At 42.6% G+C, this 22170-nt stretch overlaps 1 protein-coding gene across 1 annotated transcript in view; it reads right to left on the bottom strand.

Annotated features, from left to right (window-relative positions):
• LOC144605203 (tyrosine-protein phosphatase non-receptor type 22-like) overlaps nt 1–22170 on the bottom strand; it is a 98335-nt gene that overhangs the window by 71854 nt on the left and 4311 nt on the right. Inside the window, exons 2-6 of the mRNA XM_078420298.1 lie at nt 16856–16964; nt 9648–9724; nt 4965–5060; nt 2629–2667; nt 1293–1364 (exon numbers count right to left, since the gene is read on the bottom strand). Of these exons, the coding sequence (XP_078276424.1) occupies nt 1293–1364; nt 2629–2667; nt 4965–5060; nt 9648–9724; nt 16856–16964 (393 nt within the window). The remainder of the gene's footprint in view (nt 1–1292; nt 1365–2628; nt 2668–4964; nt 5061–9647; nt 9725–16855; nt 16965–22170) is intronic.

Raw genomic sequence — 22170 nt, 5'->3', positions numbered from 1 at the left:
GCGTTGAATCAAAGGAAGAGGCTAATAAAACTAACGGAGGATTGGAGGATCGGGTGTACTTTGAAACTCAGCAGGAACGCACCAAGAAACTGATTTTAAAAAAGGCAAGATAGTATAATGTGAGAGCTTCTATTGATATTGTAAAAACGAAAAGACTAACAATGGAAAATGTAGGACCCTTATGGACATCTTCTCTTGACCTACTCTGAGGGGTGAAGAGACAGGAGTTACACTCTCTGAATAAGGATTAGGCTCTTCATGGCTGGGATGAAGAGGGAGATGGTAAATCGTTGTAATTCTACATCTTGGGTGGCTATGGAAGATTAGACATGGAGTTCATTCAAAACATCTCTGCATATTAAGGGAAATTAAGGGAAATGGAGAGATAATGCAGGGAAATGGCACTGAGGTGGTATATCAGCCATGATCCAAAGGTTATGGCAGAGCATGATCAAAGGGCCAGAGAGCCTCACCTTGCTCCGAGTTCCCATGTTCTTATGTTACATTTAACGTTATTGATTTTATCTTCTAATTTACTAACTGAATTTATTCAGTCAATAGCTGACCCATATCTCTAATGGATTCTCAGGTTCTACAGTTCTATAAATAACATGTTACAATAATTATATATTGTTCCAGAAAGAAGTCATCCAGCCCATGGTACTTGATCGTTTGTCTAATTTTACCCTAATCCCTCCTCTTTCCACAAAGCATCTCACTTTTTATTCTTCTGTTATTCTAATTCTATTTTGCAGTATTAACTATATGAAGAGTCCACCAAAAGTGCATTGAACCAGAATTGGCAACTCAAACTCTGTAATTAAAAAATTCCAGCACAACATGAACAGTTTCCTTTGTTACTTTTAACGGCTGATGATCCAAACGTGAAAGATACTTTCACTGTTTTTCCCTGGACATTTTAAAAGAACGCAAAAACAGCATGTAATAAAAAGTAACTGCAGATGCTGGTTTATACCAAAGATGGACACAAAGTGCTGGAGTAGCTCAGCGGGTCAGGCAGCATCTCTGGAGAAAATGGACAAGTGGCGTTTCGGGTCGGGACCCTTCTTCAGTCTGAAGAGGATTCCAACCCAAAATGGCACTTGTCCATTTTCTCCAGAAGTGCTGCCTAACCCGCTGAGTTACTCCAACATTTTGTGTCTATCTCTAACTAAAACAGCATGTTCTTTTAAAAGCCAAACTTGTGCAGCAAAAATGTATTTGAAAGGATTATACAGGCTACACTAAATAGGGAGAAGAGTTATTTGTAGATGCATGGTTAAAGTACTCACACAAGAAATACTGAAAGGCCCAGTACAGTATGGATCTTCTCCTTGGTTGGCCCAATATCGCTCACACTTTTTCTGAAAGGTAAGGAGACACAAAACTCAGAATCCTAAAGCACAGAAAGAGACCAAACTGAATTCTCTAGTATCTCCAGATGATTTCTCCTACACTCTAGGAGTGTTTTTAAAAAACATTTTTGATGTCCTTCCCAAAGTGTGTACTCGGATGAGGTGGCAGTAAGTCATGAAAGGTACAGCTTAATTTCATAGAGTCAGAGTTGTAAGAACAGACACAATTCATTTGCCCCAACATGTCCATATCAACTTTCTTAGCCATCTGCACTCATCTTATTTGTCTGCATTAGATCAATTTCCTTCATGCCTTGCTGAATTAAGGCTCTGACTCAATGGCTCTTAAAGTTTAATGATTGTGGCTGATTATACCACTTCCTCTGGCAGCTTTTTTTAGATATCCACCACTTTTGCGAAATAACTCTCCTTCAGGTCACCTTTAAAACTCTTTCCTCTCCTATGCCTTAGACCTATGCCATTTTGTTTTTGATATCCCTACCATTGTAAAAAAAAAATCTATCCATGCCTTATAATATACCTCCAACAGGTATACCTCTATAATATACCTCCAACACTCCTTGGCCACCTTCATTGCAAGGAAACCATGCCCAGCCTATCTAACCTATCAAGGTACGCCCAGCCTATCTAATCTATCAAGGTTTGCCCAGCCTATCTAATCTATCAAGGTATGCCCAGCCTATCTAATCTATCAAGGTATGCCCAGCCTATCTAATCTATCAAGGTACGCCCAGCCTATCTAATCTATCAAGGTTCGCCCAGCCTATCTAATCTATCAAGGTATGCCCAGCCTATCTAATCTATCAAGGTATGCCCAGCCTATCTAATCTATCAAGGTATGCCCAGCCTATCTAATCTATCAAGGTATGCCCAACCTATCTAATCTATCAAGGTATGCCCAGCCTATCTAATCTATCAAGGTTTGCCCAGCCTATCTAATCTATCAAGGTATGCCCAACCTATCTAATCTATCAAGGTATGCCCAGTCTATCTAATCGATCCCTATAACCAAAGCCCTGCAGTCCAGGTAATATCCTTGGGAATCTCTTCTGCACTCTCTCCCGAGCAATCATGTCATTCCTATACCACACAATACTCCAAGTGTCTTCGAACTCATGTTTTGTAAAGTTTGCAACATAATCTCCTAGTTTTTATATTCTAAGCCAAATTTCCTTGTTAAAAAAAAAAAAATCCTTTTTAATTCTTCAAATGACTATATCAATTCCTTTGATGAAAGCAATTGTGTACTTACCCGTCCCATCTCGAACTCACGGCAAGCCATAACAACTACCTGATAGAATGAAGGAATGCAAACATGTTAGGGAGACAGTCCCTAATGTTGAGCTTCAACCTTAATTCATGTAACATCTTGCAATTATATGAGGAAATATTTTCTGGTTACCTTTGATCTCTCTAATGGGAGGAAACATCTAAAGGGGATTCATCAATTACACCTTTCATGAAGCGTCATGCCAGTTTCTTTATCACAGCACAAAAGAGAGTTACAATTTATAACACCAAGCATGGCAACATCATAAAGTGGCTATGGTCCCCATGTAAGTAAGCAGGAAAAGCAGTTTCAAATATACCGGTTAAGAATGACTTTAATTGCTTGATTGTTTAATATCAAGTCACAACATAGTGCTTGAAGATTTATGCTCAGGATCCTTCCTTGACCATTATGGTGAAGAACCGTCATCAGAAGCATGGGACAGAATCACGGGAAAACAAGTCGTTCCAATTTAACAAAACATAGAATCATAACATCGTGGGCAAGGCCATTCATCCCACACTGTCTTTTGCTTGTGTAATCCCATTAGTCACAATCATCATCTTTTTCCCTGGAGTCCTGTAACTATTTTTCTTTCAAGTACTTAACCAGCCAATTCATTTTCAATAGTCACAAAATCACAAGAGGCTTCTACTTATCTCTCAGAAAATATGTTCCTGAATTTAACTACTAATGACTTTTTTTGTTTCTTTAGCCTATCACCTTAAATCTACAGTATGTCCTTTGATGCTTCTGCCAAAAGGAGCAGTTAATGTTTGCACATCTAATCTAGACCCTTTGTGATTTTGTAATCTTTTAAATCTTCTCATAGTTTTCCTCGTTTGAAGAATAATAATCCATGCTTCTCTTTTCTATCCATAAGCACTGCTGCAAGTAAGAATTTCACTGTTCTATCTGGGACATGTAACAATAAAACACTCTTGACTCTTTTATCCTTGCAACTGAACTCTCCCACGTTCTTGCAAAAGTGCCATGTCTGAAATCAGACACAATACTTTAATGTGGGTGAACGTGTTCCATATTGATTTAAGGTCATAAGGTTGTGTGATAGGAGCAGAATTAGGCCATTCGGCCCATTAAGTGTACTCCACCATTCAATCATGGCTGATCTATCTCTCTCTCCTAACCCCATTCTCCTGCCTTCTCCCCACAACTCCCGACGCCCGTACTAATCAAGAATCTATCTATCTTCTCATTTCATACAAGTTCCTAACATTTGCACTCCATGGCACTACCCACTAATGTCCTGGGTTAGGACAACTTCAACTGATTTCTCACCTTGTCATTTAGTCACTCTGAAAAATAATGATTATTCACCCTGTGAAAATGATCACATAGACAGCAGAGAATGGTCTGATTTTGTGCACTTGGCTTAAGAGTTCCGATGTCATAATCCATCCAGGAATCTTACAAAAGAACGGACTATGGAAGTTTCACACACACACACCCTACAGAAGTGCAGTGGGATGAAATTATTATGCTGACATCAGAATCTTACAGTGCAGAAGCTTGACATTCAGTCCATCATATCAGTCCATGTGAGTAGTTCTGCTCTCATTCTCCTTCCTCATATTCTTACAGAACATTTCATTTGGGCTGGGCAGGAAGGAACTGCAGCTGTTGGTTAAAACCGAAAATAGACGCAAAAAGCTGGAGTAACTCAGCGGGACAGACAGCATCTCTGGAGGGAAGGAAGGGGTGACGTTTGGGCTGTTGGTGACTGTACTCCTGAGAATTCTCGTCTAAAAATCACACTGTGGCAATTTGTGAAATTGAATTGAGTTCGTTAAAAAGATGAAAATAGTGAAAATAATAATAATGTTGTTAAACTGTCATAAAACCAAGATTCTCAAGTATTCTTCAGGGAAGGAAATCGCTCATCCTGAACCAATTTGAAGCAAATGTGATTTCCAATCCAAGCCAATATGACTGGCCCCTTACCACTTACTGATGTGGTTTCCCCCACAGTCATTTGCATTGAATTAAAACTGGGGAACCTCCAAGGGAATTAGTAAAAATGAAAAATAAATTAAATATTGCAACTCACATTCAAAATTTGCTACATCGTTAACTTATGGCTAATAAGTATAAAAGGTGAATGATCTTAATAGGGTTTCATTCTCCACATGCTGCATGACCTGCCGACCCGTTTCAATGTTTGGATTTTAATTCAGATCTCGCCATCCACAATATTTTCCTTTGGTTGAGAGTTGTTCAGAGAGGATATTTTACTTGGCTCAAATGTACTAGGCAGGGTTCATATCAAATCTTTGTTTGAAGAAATAAAAAAAGCTTACGATAACATTATACTCCCACAGCATTCTCCAGAAGTCCAGCACGGTGTGAGGTAAAGGGCCCTGCGTTGCGATATAGGCTTGTGGTCCATACACACCCTTGGAAAGAAAAACGTTTTTGAATGTCACCCTTTGTCAATTTAATATTTCAGAAAATATGCTCTACCCTATGAACTTCAAGTCACCTAATATATAAAATTCAAAATGTTTTCAACAGTTCAACAGTTCAACAGAGCTTTATTTGTCATTCGGTACCAAGGTACCGAACGAAACTACATAGCAGTCACACACAAAAAAGAACACAAGACACATAACCCCAACACAAACGTCCATCACAGTGACTCCAAACACCCCCGCACTGTGATGGAGGCAACAAAACTTCCACTCTCTTCCCCACGCCCACGGACAGACAGCTCGTCCCCGACCGACCCGCACAGTCCCCGCAAGGGGATGGAAGTCCCCGCGGCCGAGTCGCACCGGGCGCTGAAACGTCTTGTTAGATTTGTAATGCTCATGTAACGTTTGTAATATTTCAGTTGCATAGGTCAGTTTGGTTTAATGGACAACGATCTTGCCACTGAATCAAGTGAATGTGAACTCCATTAACTTTCCGGGACTTGAGAAACTAGTTTGGGACCTGCAATAGACAAAGTCTTCAGGGTATAGCTGAGAAACATAGAAACGTAGAAAATAGGTGTAGGGGTAGGCCATTCGGCCCTTCGAGCCAGCATCGCCATTCAATATGATCATGGCTGATCATCTAAAATCTAAAATCTTGCTTTTTCCCCATATCCCTTGATTCCTTTCACCCTAAGAGCTAAATCTAAATCTCTCTTGAAAACATCCAGTGAATTGGCAGAGAATTCCACAGATTCACAACTCTCTGGGTGAAAACGTTTTTCCTCATCTCAGACCTAAATGGCCTACCACTTATTCTTAAACTGTGACCCCTGGTTTTGGATTCCCTCAACATTGGAACCATTTTTCCTGCATCTAGCCTGTCCAATCCTTTAAGAATTTTACATGTTTCTATAAGATCCCCTCTCATCCTTCTCAATTCCAGTGTATACAAGCCCAGTCGACCCATTCTTTCATCATCTGTCAGTCCCGCCATCCTGGGAATTAACCCGGTGAACCTAAGCTGCACTCCCTCAATAGCAATAATATCCTTCCTCAAATTAGGATGCCAAAACTGCATACAATACTCCAGGTGTGGTCTCACCAGAGCCCCGTACAACTGCAGTAGGACCTCCTTGCTCCTCAACTCAAATCCTCTCGCAATGAAGGTCAACATGCCATTAGTTTTCTTCATTGCCTGCTGCACCTGCATGCTTGCTTTCAGTGACTGATGTACAAGCACACCCAGGTCTCGTTGCTCCTCCCCATTTCCAAATTTGACACCATTCAGATAATAATCTGCCTTCCTGTTCTTGCCACCAAAGTGGATGACCTCACATTTATCCACATTATACTGCATCTGCCATGTTTCTGCCCACTAAGCCAACCTATCCAAGTCACGCTGCAGCCTTATAGCATCCTCCTCGCAGCTCACACTGCCCCCCAGCTTTCTGTCATCCGCAAACTTGGAGATGTTATATTTAATTTCCTCGTCTAAATCATTAATATATATTGTAAACAACTGGGGTCCCTACACCGAACCTTGCGGCACCCCACTAGTCACTGCCTGCCATTCTGAAAAGGGCCCGTTAATTCCTACTCTTTGCTTCCTGTCTGCCAACCCGTTCTCTATCCATGTCAATACCCTTCCCCCAATACCATGTGCTCTAATTTTGCACACTAATCTCTTGTGGGGGACCTTGTCAAAGGCTTTTTGAAAGTCCAGATACACCACATCCACTGGCTCTCCCTTATCCATTCTACTTGTTACATCCTCAAAACATTCCAGAAGATTAGTGAAGCATGGTTTCCCCTTCATAAATCCAATCCTGCCACTGCTTTCCAAATGCGCTGCTATTACATCTTTAATTATGGACTCAAGTATCTTCCCCGTTACTGATGTAAGGCTAACTGGTCTATAGTTCCTTGTTTTCTCTCTCCCTCCTTTCTTAAAAAGTAGAGTTACATTAGCTACCCTCCAGTCCACAGGAACTGATCCAGAGTCTATAGAAAATTGGAAAATGATCACCAATGCATCCACGATTTCTAGGGCCTCCTCCTTGAGTACTCTGGGATGCAGACCATCAGCCCTGGGGATTTATCTGCCTTCAGTCCCAACAGTTTACCTAACACCATTTCCTGACGAATGTGGATTCCCTTCAGTTCCTCCCTCCCACTAGATCCTCCCCATTCAGGTAATAATCTGCCTTCCTGCTCTTGCCACCAAAGTGGATAACCTCACATTTATCCACATTATAATGCATCTGCCATGCATCTGCCCACTTACACAACCTATCCAAGTCATCCTGCCTCATAGCATCCTCCTCACAGCTCACACTGCCACCCAGCTTCATGGGAGATTGTTGAAACATAATATTTCTGGGAGATTGTCTTCCTTAGTGAAGACAGAACCAAAGTACTCGTTTAACTGTTCTGCCATTTCCTCGTTTCCAATTATAAATTCTGGTGTTGACTATTTTGTCAAGATTTTTCTCCAGTTTACCTTCTTTCGCTCCATCCCCAATCCATCATAGTTGGCATTTCCCCAATCTAATAACCTGATTATGCCATAACACCATTCAATTATTTTAAGTATTATTTATGTTGAGATCATTATTCTCTCAATATTTTGCCATGCTTACTTACATAATTTCTCCAGTTCATGCCCCCTGACTGCCTCTAGCATTTTTCATTGTAAAAGTTCCCACATTTTGTACATAATTGGGAAATACTCAGTCTGCTCCATTCTGATTACATCTCTTCATTTGTTTATTTTGGTTACTTGAGATCTTCCTCAATTATCATATGATTTTTACTTATTTATCCTTATATTTAGTAGTAATTCTTTTCTACTATTTGGTAATATTATATCTTATATGGATCGTATTGAAACATATAAAATTCTTAAGGAATTGGACAGGCTAGATGCAGGAAAAATGTTCCCGATGTTGGGGGAGTCCAGAACCAGGGTTTACAGTTCAAGAATAAGGGGTAGGCCATTTAGGACTGAGATGAGGAATTCTCTGCACAGAGGGCAGTGGAGGCCAATTCACCGGATGTTTTGAAGAGAGAGTTAGATTTAGCTCTTAGGGCTAACAGAATCAAGGGATATGGGGAAAAAACTGGAACGGGGCTACTGATTTTGGATGATCAGTCATGATCATATTGAATGGTGGTGCTGGCTCGAAGGGCCGAATGGTCTACTCCTGCACCTATTTTCTATGTTTCTATCACTTCCTATCCATCATCTCAATTCACATAGATTCTCTCTCTAGATTTTTGCCCTTTCGTCTCACACATGGCTATTCTGACTAACGTTTCCCCAAAGTTCTTTTATCTCCATCATTTCTGTGTACATTTTGTTTTGCAATAGTTATCTGACACTTTTGTGTTGTCAACATTTCTGATTCTATCTACTTCTTCATTTCAAATTATCGCCTTTCACAGGGCTTGTTTTGATGTGAGTCATACTGTACAAGTCAGAGGCTTTTCAGCCCATTATAACTCTGGAGCTTTGCAAGAAATCCCATCCTGCTGTTCTCTTCCAAACAACTATTTGCTTTCAACTTATCTATCCAATTCTTTTTTGAACGCTACAATTGAATCTACTTCACCTCTGCACCATTTCATGCAAAGCATTCCAGATCACAGTTCAATGCCGAAGCTATGCATCCTCACACAAATGGCACAGTGGTTTCATGGGCGGCATGGTCTTCTTTTGTGTCCATCATCCTTGTTTCAAATGTTACATCACCGTCATCGTCCGTCTTGAAAAGGACACAAGCTTCCGGCGACAATCAGTGGGAGCCATCACTTGTACAATAGACGATGGCAGCAGCAGAATTAGCTCAGGACACTTCCAGTTTCTAGCCCCGCGACGTGGATGCTTCTGCTTTGTACATGGTGGTATAGCAGTTGGAGCGAAGGCCTTGCACCGCAATGAAACTAACTTTGATCCATGGATGATGTCTTTGCAGGGTTTGCACCATCTCCATGTGTCCATACAAGCATCCTCTGGGTGTTCTGGTTTCCTCCATCATGTTAAAATTCATGCAGGAAAGTTAATTGGCTACTATATAAGTTGTCCCCAAGTGTGGTTTACAGCAAGGAATCAAAAAAATAATTTAGATGGACATGTATGAAAGAGAATAAATTGCAGGGTAATAGATAGAGGAGGAATGGGACTCAACCAATTGCTCCCCTGGGAGCATGAATCCAATGGGCAGAATGGCCATCGAGTTGTTATAAGGTATAAGACATTACCAATGATTCTTTTGGCATTCAGCTTAACCGTATGTTATCGAATTACCAATCCTTCAGCAATTGCAATTGGTATCTCCTGATATATTCCATCAAAACATTTGAGCCGAGGTCTCAAACATCTTCCACGGTTTACCCGATTACAGGAGACCCACCCCGGTTTCTGCAGTTCTGCCGCCTCCAGCCCGCGGTGAGAACGCTTTTCTCTCTCTCAAACTTGATATGTGAAGGTATGATCAAAGATTATTTCCACTGAAATGCACTGGCCATTCTTATTTTTGGCACAGTTTCCATTTAGAAAGTGCATACCTTGATGAAGCTTGCATTGATGTAATCAGAATCAGTGTTGGCAATGGCCAGCGACAGCGGCACACGGCTGTGATCAACTGAAAGCAGGATGCAAATATTAGACACACACGCAAACACAACATGCATTTTCCATTTCCTCATTCTGCCATTTAGTTAAAAGGAACTGCGCTTCATAGAAAAGGTAGCTTAAGAATTGAAATCAACAACTAGTGATGATTAGGACCACCCAAAACAGTTTATTTAGCAACAAAGGGCTGTTAAAAGGCAAAAGACTACTTTTTTTCACGCAGTCCAAGATGTCACCCTTCCATAGCTCTAGTTTCCCTCTCTCCTCCCCGACTCTCAGTCTGAAGGGTCTCGACCCGATACGCCATCCATTCCTTCTCTCCAGAAATGCTGCCTGTCCCGCTGAGTTACTCCAGCATTTTGTGTCTATCTTCGGTGTAAACCGGCTTCTGCAGTTCCTTCTTACACAGTTGGAACTGATATCAGAATAGACAACTAGCTAGAGTTTGGTGAGCAGGTTGGGATATGATTGAGCCCCTCCTGAACCGCAATCTGCTCCAATCACTTTTCATATTACTGATCGTCACGGGGATAAGGAAATTAACAAAGGCAATAAAAGCCCAGGTCCCTCTAATTCACCTTCTGCCAGCCTGAATTTCACATGATACAATAATTGAGTCGTTGATTTATTGCAGCAATCATTCAATCCGAATTAATTAGTAGACAGCAGATCCAGAAAAGAGGTGGGGAAAACACCACTCAACAAGACATTGACCTTAAATATTTTGCATCAAGAAGTTTCATGCAATCCAAATGGAGCGTCCCAACCTGAAACACTGACTGTCCATGTCCCATCACCAATGCCTCTTTGTTGCTGTTGCTTCAACAGCTCTCCTTTTCTTGCTCCAGATTCCAGCATTTTTAGTTTTACTTCAGTTTAGAGATGCAGCATGAAACAGGCCCTTCAGCCCAACAAGTCTACGCCGACCACATTCACACTAGTTCTATGTTATCCTACTTGCTCTTTAGATTGAATGTCAACAGGCCCTTCGGCCTGACAAAGCCATGCTGACCATCGATTACCCATTCACACTTGTTCTGTGTTATTCTACTTTCTCATTCCCAGTTGCTACACACTAGGGGGGAGTTTACAGAGGACTAATTAACCAACAAACCTGCACGTCTTTGATAGACACAAAATGCTGGGGCAACTGAGCCGGTCAGGCAGCACCTCTGGAGAAAAAAGATCAGGAGACTTCCCGGGTAGAAGCTCTTCTTCAGAATCAGGATCTGAAGATTCAAGATTCCCACCCGATACGTTACCCATTCTCCTTCTCCAGAGATGCTGCCCGACCCTCTGAGCTACTCAAGCACTTTGTGTCCATCTTCATTATAAACCAGGTCTCTCCTGAACATCTTTGGGATGTGGGAGGAAACTGGAGCAAGCCCACACGCTCACAGGGCCTCTTGTTCCTCCTTCAACATTAACTTGTTTCTCTCTCTACCTTCTGATTATTTCCAGTATTATTGCGTGAAACAGCCTCAGTCAACTCTATCCAGACTCTTTAGAATCTTGAAAACATCAGTGATAGTCCAACTAGTCCAGTGAAAATATAGGGAATTTACATAATCCCTCCTCTTAATCCTCCTTTATTTGGGCACTCTCTTTAGTATCCTTTCAAAACATACTTTTGAAATTCACCAACTACAATTGTGCATTCTTAATATTTTCATCAATATTTTCTAAAATATACATTTGAAAGATGTAGGATCTAAGCTATAGACATACATTCACTCGTGTGTACGAAAATAACTGCAGATGCTGGTTCAAATTGAAGGTAGACACAAAATGCTGCCTGACCCGCTGAGTTACTCCAACATTTTGTGTCTACCTACATTCACTCATGTGTTATCGAACCAGGTACTTTAGTCACAGAATGAAATTCAGGTTGAGTCTAATTCTTCTTGGGACCTTAATAAAGATGAAAACTGTTTCATGGATGGAACGAATGAATGGCAAGATCCACTGCGATAGCAAGACTCAGTAAGTTCAGTTTAAATTCAGGTAGGTTTCTGGTATAATTTTGGTGCAATTTATATTTAGAATAAGAGTGAGGGCTGAAGAGATAGCAGCATTTCCATAGAGTTCAAACTGTACGTCAAGAAGTGTTTCAGTTTCTAATTTAATTCTAAATTTGAAATGCTTCATTTACATCATAAGCTTGCAGATAGAAATCTCAGATCTAAGAAAGCACTTCAGAAGAATCACAGAGCCATTAGATTTATAATGTTTTGCCACCAGCTCTTTGTCTTCATCGATTTATTAATGTATTGGCATTTTAGTCTAATTGGTTCTTTTCTGGTTCTGGTTCTGGTTGATTACTGCACAAACACCTCATAAGTGGTTATCTCGCGCAGGTCGGAGTGAGTAGAGTAGTGATTACATTTTGAAGTGGGCCTTTGTGACCAAGTTCAGGAGATCTAGTTGCTCAATCCCCTTTTTAAATGACTGAACATCGGGAGAGACACGTGTGTTGGGTGGCAACATATTCCATTCCCTTATCGTCCGAGGATAAAGGGAATATTGGTAGCAACGTTTATTGAAATTTAGCAAGATGATGATGTAGGGGCCGGTATTTTGTCTTGTATCATGGTGGTTGGTGCTCTGGGATGACGGAAAAATTGATGTTTTCTTAACCAGAATTGGGAGCATCTTTCAGGAGTTAAGTACACAGGAATTTACCGAATGTGCCAGGTGATTTTTCCAGGGGCCAGTCTAGTGGGTAGTGTTGCAGCAGAAAGTTCACTGGGATGTATTTACAAGAGTTTCCTGAGAGTATATAGTACATTGATCATACAGTACTTGCAGGACATTCCTGGGCAAGAATCATTGTTTGCGGCCAGGATAATGGTGTGGGGGGAAGTCAAGTCAAGTCAAGTCAATTTTATTTGTATAGCACATTTAAAAACAACCCACGTTGACCAAAGTGCTGTACATTTGATTAGGTTCCAATAGAAAAAAAAATGAAAACATACAGTAGCACGCAAACAGTTCACAGCGCCTCCTCAATGAGCCTCAAACGCTAGGGAGTAGAAATATGTTTTGAGCCTGGACTTAAAGGAGTCGATGGAGGGGGCAGTTCTGATCGGGAGAGGGATGCTGTTCCACAGTCTAGGAGCTGCAACCGCAAAAGCGCGGTCACCCCTGAGTTTAAGCCTAGACCGTGGGATAGTGAATAGCCCCAAGTCGGCCGATCTGAGGGACCTGGAGTTAGAGAGGGGGGTTAGAAGATTTTTGATGTAGGGGGGGGAGTGTCCATTTAGGGCTTTATACGTGAATAGGAGGAGCTTGAAGTTGATTCTGTACCGTACAGGGAGCCAGTGGAGAGAGGCCAGAATCGGGGTGATGTGGTCCCTTTTACGGGTACCCGTCAGGAGTCTCGCTGCGGCGTTTTGGACCAGTTGCAGGCGGGACAGGGAAGATTGGCTGATCCCAGTGTATAGGGAGTTGCAGTAGTCTAGGCGGGAGGAAATGAAAGCGTGAATGATTTTTTCTGTGTCGTCGAATTTGAGGAAAGGTTTGATTTTAGCTATGGTTCGAAGTTGGAAGAAGCTGGCTTTTACCACAGCGTTGACTTGCTTATCAAATTTTAATGCAGAGTCAAATATCATGCCGAGGTTTTTGACATGCGGTTTGACTAGGCAGGATAGGCTTCCAAGACTGCCTGTTATCAATTTGATGGAGTCGGGGGGGCCGAATAGGATGACCTCAGACTTGCTCTCATTTAATTGGAGGAAGTTCTGTGCCATCCAACATTTTATGTCCTCAAGGCAGTGTGAGAGGCTGTTTAAATTTGACTGGTTGTTGGGTTTCAGGGGGAGGTAAAGCTGAGTGTCATCGGCATAGCAGTGGAAAGAAATGCCGTGCCTTTGAATGATTTGGCCAAGGGGGAGCATGTATAGAGAAAAGAGAATGGGGCCTAGGATTGAGCCTTGTGGAACTCCGCAGGAGAGGCTAGCTGGAGCAGAGGAATAACTGCCTATGTTGATGGCGAAACTCCTATCTTTGAGGTACGAAGCGAACCAGCTCAGGGCAGTGCCATCAATGCCAACCGCGTACCGGAGACGGTCAATAAGGATGGTGTGGTCCACTGTATCGAACGCTGCGCTGAGGTCGAGAAGGAGCAGGATTGCACAGTCGCCGGTGTCGATGGCGAGAAGCAGGTCGTTGTGTACCTTCAACAAGGCAGACTCTGTGCTGTGGTGGGCTCTGAAACCTGACTGGAAACTTTCCAGGATGGTGTTTTGGTGCAGGTAGGGCACTAATTGGTTAAGGATTGCCTTTTCAAGGACTTTTGACAGGAATGGCAGTTTGGAAATGGGTCTGTAGTTGCTAGGCAAGGTGGGGTCTAGGTTAGGTTTTTTCAGTAGGGGCTGGACCACCGCGTGCTTGAAACTGGTTGGAACAGTGCCAGTGGCCAGAGAACTGTTGATAATAGAGAGGATGCTGGGACCAGCTATTGCAATGACATCCTTCAGAAGGGCAGTGGGGGCAGGATCAAGGGGGCAGGTTGCAGGTTTCATAGCGGAGATAAGCTTTGCAAGGGAGGATAGAGTGACGGGTTGGAAGCAGTCCAATTTAGATGAACAGACTAGTGAGACAGCTAGGTCACGGGTGGGAGGGGAAATGTTCATTCTAATATTCTCAACTTTGTTGGTGAAAAATTTAGCGAATTCTTCGCACTTAGCAGGGGACCCAACTAAGCTGGTACTGGGGGCGGGACATATGACAGAGGTAATTGTTCTAAATAGGACCTTGGAGTTATGAGAGTTTTTGGAAATAAGGTCGGAGAAGTATTGTGCCCTAGCAGACTTTACTGCTTCCTGGTATTTGAGAAGATTGTTTCTCAGAATTTCGAAGGAAATTTGAAGCTTGTCACATTTCCATCTCCTTTCTGATTTTCTGCACTCCCTTCTTAGGGCTTTGGTGGTGTCATTGAGCCACGGCCGACCTTTGGGCTTAGGCTTTTTCATTTTAAGGGGAGCGATAGAATCCAGGATGGAAGAGCAAGTGATATTAAATAAAGAGGCGAGATCCTCAGTGCTGAGATGGGGGGGAGAGGCCTCAATAGTGCAGATGTTGGGGGCAGCTGTGAGAGCCTCGGAGAATTTACTGGCAGTCAATGAATTTATGTCGCGGGAGTAGCGAACAGGAAGATGAGATTTTGCGGGAGATAAAGGCAGAGATGCGTCAAAAATGATAGCGCTGTGGTCCGATAGACAGGCTTCAGTAGTTTCAATGGAAGGGAGGAGTGGTCCTCGTCTGAAGAAGGGTCTCGACCCAAAACGTCACCCATTCCTTCCACCCAAACATGCTGCCTGTCCCGCTGAGTTACTCCAGCATTTTGTGTCTATCAGTGGTCCTAGTATCGTTTATTAGTTTATTATTATTGTCATGTGTACTAATAAACAGTGAAAAATGTTGTTTTGTGTGCTATCCAATCAGATCAAGGCATATACAAGTAAGTGTGGGACACAGTCTAAGAATAAAGGGGAGGCCATTTAAAACTGAGGTGAGAAGAAACTTTTTCTCCCAGAGTTGTGAACTTGTGGAATTCTCTGCCACAGAAGGCAGTGGAGGCCAATTCACTGGATGAATTTAAAAGAGAGTTAGATAGAGCTCTAGGGGTTAGTGGAATCAAGGGATATGGGGAGAAGGCAGGCACGGGTTACTGATTGTAGATGATCAGCCATGATCACAATGAATGGCGGTGCTGGCTCAAAAGGCTAAATGGCCTCCTCCTGCACCTATTTTCTATGTTTCAATGTTTTAGTTATAATGGATGATAGTCGACCTTCTTCTGGGACTAACACGCGAAGAGACACTATCTTTCATCTGCCAGGTCTCAAGTTTCCTCAAATATCATGTCTGATCTTGGCCTCGTGAGATATGTATTTCTTATTTTCTCACTTTTAAAGAATGTTAAGGCCCAGTGTTCTGGCAGAACTGTGAGGCTATCAATGATGCAGAGTGCCAGCCAAGGGAAGTCCCGACCTAGAGTGAAGCTCTATTAACCGTGAGGCCCTCGATGATGTAGGGTGCCAGCCAATGTAGTCCCGACCTGGAGTGAAGCTCTATTAACTGTGAGGCCCTCGATGGTGCAGGGTGCCAACCAATGTAGTCCCGACCTGGAGTGAAGCTGTTGGTTCCTTTCACGTCCAATGCAGCAAAATATATATTTTCAAAATTGCTAGAATTCCCTGGAAGTCCAACATCACTTGCAAGTGTCACCAATGAATGATTGTTGCATTTGACCTTGACTCCCTGTGGATCTATTTAAAGATCACTAATTTAAGTAGATTTAACTTAACTCCATGCAATGGACTGTGATACTGACACATTGCAAGCACACTGCGTTAAAGCAATTTCAAAGAAGCAAAACTGATTAATAAAGTGCCTAGTGATTCACTATAAGGTGTCCTCTGAAACCTCTAGTGATCCACTTAAATTCACCAGACCAATTGTAATTGTTCAAGCAGGTAACTCGTTAGCACATCTTCAAGGATGATTAGGAATAGACATTGTATAAGAAAATAACTGCAGATGCTGGTACAAATCGAAGGTATTTATTCACAAAATGCTGGAGTAACTCAACAGGTCTGGCAGCATCTCAGGAGAGAAGGAATGGGCGATGTTTCGGGTCGAGACTCTTCTTCATGGACAATGAATCAGGTCTTGCCAGTGAAGGGAACCTACAATTAACCTACAAACTTGCATATGTTTGGGATGTGGGAGGTCACAGAGAGAACATACAAAGTTCACACAAACAGCACCTAAGTCAGGATTGAAGCCGGATCTCTGGCATATGCTCGGTCAGCTGTGACACTAGACTGCCCACAAATTTATTTTGGTTGAACAATATAATCTCTACAAACTAAGGAAAATAATTAAATCAGGAATTAAGTCCCCAGAGAAAATACATGCAACATTTCACATCATAGAAAAATAATTCCAATTTAGTTCTCCTTGTGGTATTAGTCATCCAATAACAACTTTTAAATCCTATCAATTAGTGATCTGTATTTCCACGCAAACACCTTGCTAATGATTGCCGAGATAAGGAATCACACTAGAATCCTGCAAGAATTTAGAGGGTCTAAAATAGGAATTAGGAAATTTGAAACTGAAAACATGGACTTACAGGGTAGAATGTCTTTATAGCGATTCCTCGTGACATTCTCTTGCTTCTCTGCATGGCCTGATGGGTAGGTTTTGTCATGTTTGTTTTTCACTGACTGTCTTTTCAGTCTCTGCGAGAGTACGAGAAAAAAAATCACAATCATATTTAAGAATTTTGCAGCATAAATACGCAAGAACAAAGTCTTTCTTTTTTGGAATGCTAATCTTACATTCTAGTCTCCTTAATTTGCAAACCCCCTTCCCCTCCTCTCAAGATTTCTCATTCAAAATATCTAGCATGCCAATTAAAAAATAAATTAATAGAGTTATAGTCATAGTGTGGAAGCAGCCATTCAACCCAACCTGCCCATGTCGACCAACATGTCCCACCTATTCTAGTCTCACCTGCCTGCGTTTGGCTCATATCTAAAGAAGGGTTTCGACCCGAAACATCACCCATTCCTTCTCTCCAAAGATGCTGCCTGTCCTAATGCGTATTTTGTGCCTATCTTTCATATCTTTCTCAACCTATTCTATCTATTAATTTCCAATTGGTGACGTTTTGGGTCGAGACCCTTCTTCAGACTGATGTCAAGGGGGCGGGACAACGGAAGGATAGAGGTGGAGACAGGAAGATAGAGGGAGATCTGGGAAGTGGGAGGGGATGAGAGAGAGCTAGGGTGGGAGAGTTGTGGCTGGTTTGAGTGATGGACTGGGCTGTCCACAACACTCTGCAAAATCAACAATGATTTGTACATTATTCGAGGAGGGAAACCTATTTTGAATGTTGTTTTTTTATTCCTAAGATGGTCGTCTTAAATTAATCTTCTTTCCCATTTACCAGTGGAAACAATTTATCATATTCTTCTTCTTCATATCTTGCCTTCACTCCTCCCTGGTAACATTTTATTGAATCTACATCTTACCTCTTCAATTGATGAATCTTTCTAAAACTCTCATTTGTTTGTTTGTTTGTTCCTGAACTACAGCCAAAATGGTACCCGATAGCGCAACAATTTTAGGCCCACCTTACTCACCGTTGTCCCTTTGGTGCTAATGGAAGAAGTTTAATTGAAATCGGTGTTATATTTTTTAAGTTATTCACATTTTAAAGTTTAAATCTATCTCCTAGGGAGGCAGAGGGGAGGGAGGGGGGAGGAGGAAGGATAAGAGGGGGTTGAGGGGGATGGATTGGGGGGGTGGGGTGGGGGAGGGAGGGAGGGAGGGAGGGAGGGAGGGAGGGAGGGAGGGAGGGAAGGGGAGGGAGGGAGGGAAGGGAAGGGAAGGGAAGGGAAGGGAAGGGAAGGGAGGGGAGGGGAGGGGAGGGGAGGGGGAGGGAGGGAGGGAGGGAGGGAGGGAGGGGAGGTGCTGCACCAATGCAGGAGAGATTTGGGCCCAACGAGTCCACTTGGTCTAGTGTTCAATTATTAATGCCTAATAATTCAGCCTTCACCAGCAAGCAAAGTACATCTAACTGGCCTATAGACTTATATTTATCTGTCTCAGCCATTCTTCTTCAATTGTGACCTGTCAAACAAACCCCTGGTGATTTTTTTCCATTGAGGTTTGAGTTACATTTTTCACCACCAAAGGACAATCTTCATTTCTCACAGTGGTCACTCTGAAATGCTGAATAATAAAAAGAAAAACCTAACTAAACGGAGGACATTGTAGCCATTTGCAACTGGCCCTGTCGTCCCTTCACCCATCCTCGCTGTGAAGCAACAGTTATTGTGTAGATTCCACAGAATAGCAACGGGTGAAAAGACCCCAGAGATCTGTGATAGGTGGCCAAACCCATGCTCCCCATTGTACTTTATCTCACCCAATCTGCACAGCCTTTGATACTTATCTTTCTCATATCTAACTCACTTCCTTTCCCTTGCACCTGTAGCATTCTTTGCGATACCAGGTTCCAGGTACACAGCATGCACTCGGTCAACTGCTTCTCCCAAAATCCATTTTGGATTTACAAATAGTAACAGAACCCTGGACCAACCAACTGAAGCAGCATTCCATTTGTTGTTCCAGATTCCAGCATCAGCAGTCGCTTTTGGCCTTATTAGATATATTAATTGTTATCTGTGATGATAGCCTTCTGTAGTAAGTGTATTGCTTTGAGCTCTACATTAACCCATGATTCCACATCTTCTTTTACATTAATCATGTTATTCCCTTATGTATCTATACACTGAAGAAGGGTCTCGACCCGAAACATCACCCATTCCTTCTCTCCTGCGATGCTGCCTGACCGGCTGAGTTACTCCAGCATTTTGTGAATAAATACCTTCGATTTGTACCAGCATCTGCAGTTATTTTCTTATACACTGAATGGCTCGATTGTAATCATGTATTGTCTTTCCGCTGACTGGTTAGCACGCAACAAAAGCTTACGTGACAATAAACTAAACTCAAACTCTTTTTCCTGTAGATTTTCCTTCATTTTGGTTTCCTAGCAGCTGTGTGTTCTGCATCTCATGTTTCCAGCAATGTATCTTTTTCTAACGGCCCTCATTCATCTTTCTTTAGTTACAGACAGATCAGCTAGAAACCTGGTCTAGACTTTATGTTAACTCAGTCTGACACTAAAGAGGAGGAGCATAACAAACCAGTTGATTCCAATTCAACAGTTAGGGAAGATTAGATTAGATTGGTTTATTGTCATATTTGGTTTATTACATTGGTTTATTGATAAGATGGCAGCGTGTCCAGACATAGCGGCTTTGCACTCTTCAAAATCTCGTTGTACTTCAAAATCTCGTTGTACTTCAAAATCTCGTTGTACTTCAAAATCTCGTTGTACTTCAAAATCTCGTTGTACTTCAAAATCTCGTTGTACTTCAAAATCTCGTTGTACTTGTACAATGACAATAAAGGATATTATATTGTATATACACCAGGGTGCAAGGATATAATAAAATATAATGATGACTGCAAAGCAGCAGGTTGTAGTGCAAAATGTGAGTAGTGTAAATGAATATTAAAGTACAATAACGCAATCAATGCAAATAAGGTAGTGTCAATAGTGGCAGCATATCAGAGAACGGGGTGCAAAAAAGACATTTGGTTCAGGAGTCAGAAAGAAAAGTCTGTATATTTCATGCTTTCAAGCTGCTGTATCTTCTTCCAGATGGGGAGGAAGAAAGAAAAAGGGCTGGCCAGGGAGATCAGGCACGCTGGACGAAACTTTCTAGCCTTCCCTGATGCAATGCACCTTGAAGATGGACTGGAAGGAAGGAAATGATGACCCCCTGATGGACTGGGCTGTGTTCACCACCCTCTTCACATTCAGGTGGTCTCGAGCAGAGCAGCTGCCAAATCAGGCTGAGACGCATCTGGTCAGAATATTTTCTAAAGCGCATCTGTAGAAGTTCAAGAGAATCCTCATGGACATGTCGAATCGTCTCAGCCACTTCAGTGTGAATGTACCAGATTAGGTTGTTAGTCTGAAGAAGGGTCTCGACCCGAAAGGTCATCTATTCCATTCTCCAGAGATGCTGCATGACCCGCTGAGCTACTCCAGCTTTTTGTGTCTATCTTAGGTTGTTGGTGATATGGCTGCCTCAGATTTTGAACTGTTGACTTTCTGTACAGCAGCTCTATTGATGAGGATTGGTTGTCTTCATCCCTCGCTTCCTTAGATCAACAAACAACTCTTTAGTTTTGCTGATGTTAAAGACAGAGTTAGGTTCTTAACACCATGACACTAGGTTTTCGATCTCATAGAACCATAAAAAATAGGTGCAGGAGGATGCCATTTGGCCCTTCTCTATCCAGTACTTGGTCTCATCAGTAACTGCCAACAAAAATGGTATCATCGGCGAACTTAAAGATTGAGTTGGCATTGTACTTAGCCAAACAGTCATGGGTATACAGGATGTAGAGCAGAAGACCGCACACCAACTGTGAGAGGCAGCAGTTTTGAGGGTTATGGTAGAGAAAATGTTATGACCAAGAAGTCCAGAAGCCACTTGCAGAACGAGGTCTAAGTCCTGGGTCCAGACGTTTGCCGATTAGCTTATTCAGTATTATAATGTTGAAGTTTGAGTTGGAGTTAATGAAGAACATCCTGACCTGGCTCATTGTCATTCTCATTGTCAAAGTGATCCAGCGTTGGACCGCTGCAAGAGAGATGGCATCTTCCACAGCCTTATTTTTCCTTTATGCGAGGTGCAATAAATCTAGATGATCTGGAAGACTGGCCATTATCAATCTTTCAAAGCACCTCATTATGGTCAATGTTAAAGTTACTGGGGTGGTAATCATTCAATGTTTTTCTTGAGGACTGGGTGGGTGGTAAACGTGGTGCCTCCCTACTAGCTGTGTTCCCCTGTCACAGGTTTGAGGAAGGCCGAGCCACTGGGAAAACCCAGAGACCACCAGCACCACCACGTGGTCAAGATTGGGCTTCTGGGAAGAGGTCTCCGACAGCGAGTCCCTCGACTGAGGCTGACAGAGTGGCTGGGGCAAGCCTGAGATGCCAGTGCCTCTTCCTGCCCATGGGCAATGGGGGACTGTTCCCACACACAGACTGAGCCGCCAGGCTAATCCAGAGACCACCAGCACCGCCTCATGAAGCCCAAAGCTGAGCTGTCAGGATAAGTCTGAGACCGCCAGCGCCTCTCGAGACAAGGGTGAACTGCAGGCAGAAACCAGTGCATGTCCACCTTCAAGACCAGGAGAGAATAGCCAGGACAAGCCTCACGGCACATGCACCCTGAGAATGAGGAGCAGTGCCCCATGTGGTCCTGGACTTCCTTGTTGCTGTAAATAAGACATATTACTGAGTTCACCCTGCTGTGAGTGTTGGTGCAGTCACTGAAGCAGTTGGCATTGTTCACAATGCCACGAGGATAAACGCTGTTTAAACAACTAGTGAAAGGCCATGTTTCCAGATTGGATCTTTTAGTTACATGAAGAGCACTGGTTTATCATTTTATACGAAATATCAGGACATTTTTTTCAATTAATACTGCAGAGTAGTATTCAAAGGCAGCACAGTGTTGAGCCTCACAGCGCCAGAGACCCGGGTTTGATCCTGACCTCGGGTGCAGTCTATGTGGAGTTGCATCAGGAGGTGCAGATCAAGAGCAAGCAAGATTATGAGGGACCCCTACCACTCCAGCAACGGACTGTTCCAGCTGCTACGGTCAGGCAAACGCCTCCGCTGTCACGCTGTGAAAACGGAGAGGATGAGACGGAGTTTCTTCCCACAGGCCATCAGGACTGTTAACTATTATAACTCCAGGGACTAAATTTTCTTTTCTGTATTAATTTTAATTTATATGCTGTAATTGTAACTTTTTTTTTGCACAATCCGCAGGCATTGCCACTTTC

This window comes from Rhinoraja longicauda, chromosome 24, assembly GCF_053455715.1.
Source record: "Rhinoraja longicauda isolate Sanriku21f chromosome 24, sRhiLon1.1, whole genome shotgun sequence".
Classification (NCBI taxonomy): Eukaryota; Metazoa; Chordata; class Chondrichthyes; order Rajiformes; family Arhynchobatidae; genus Rhinoraja; species Rhinoraja longicauda.
The sequence above is the reverse complement of the archived record's forward strand: the minus strand, read 5'-3'. Positions and strand labels throughout refer to the sequence as shown.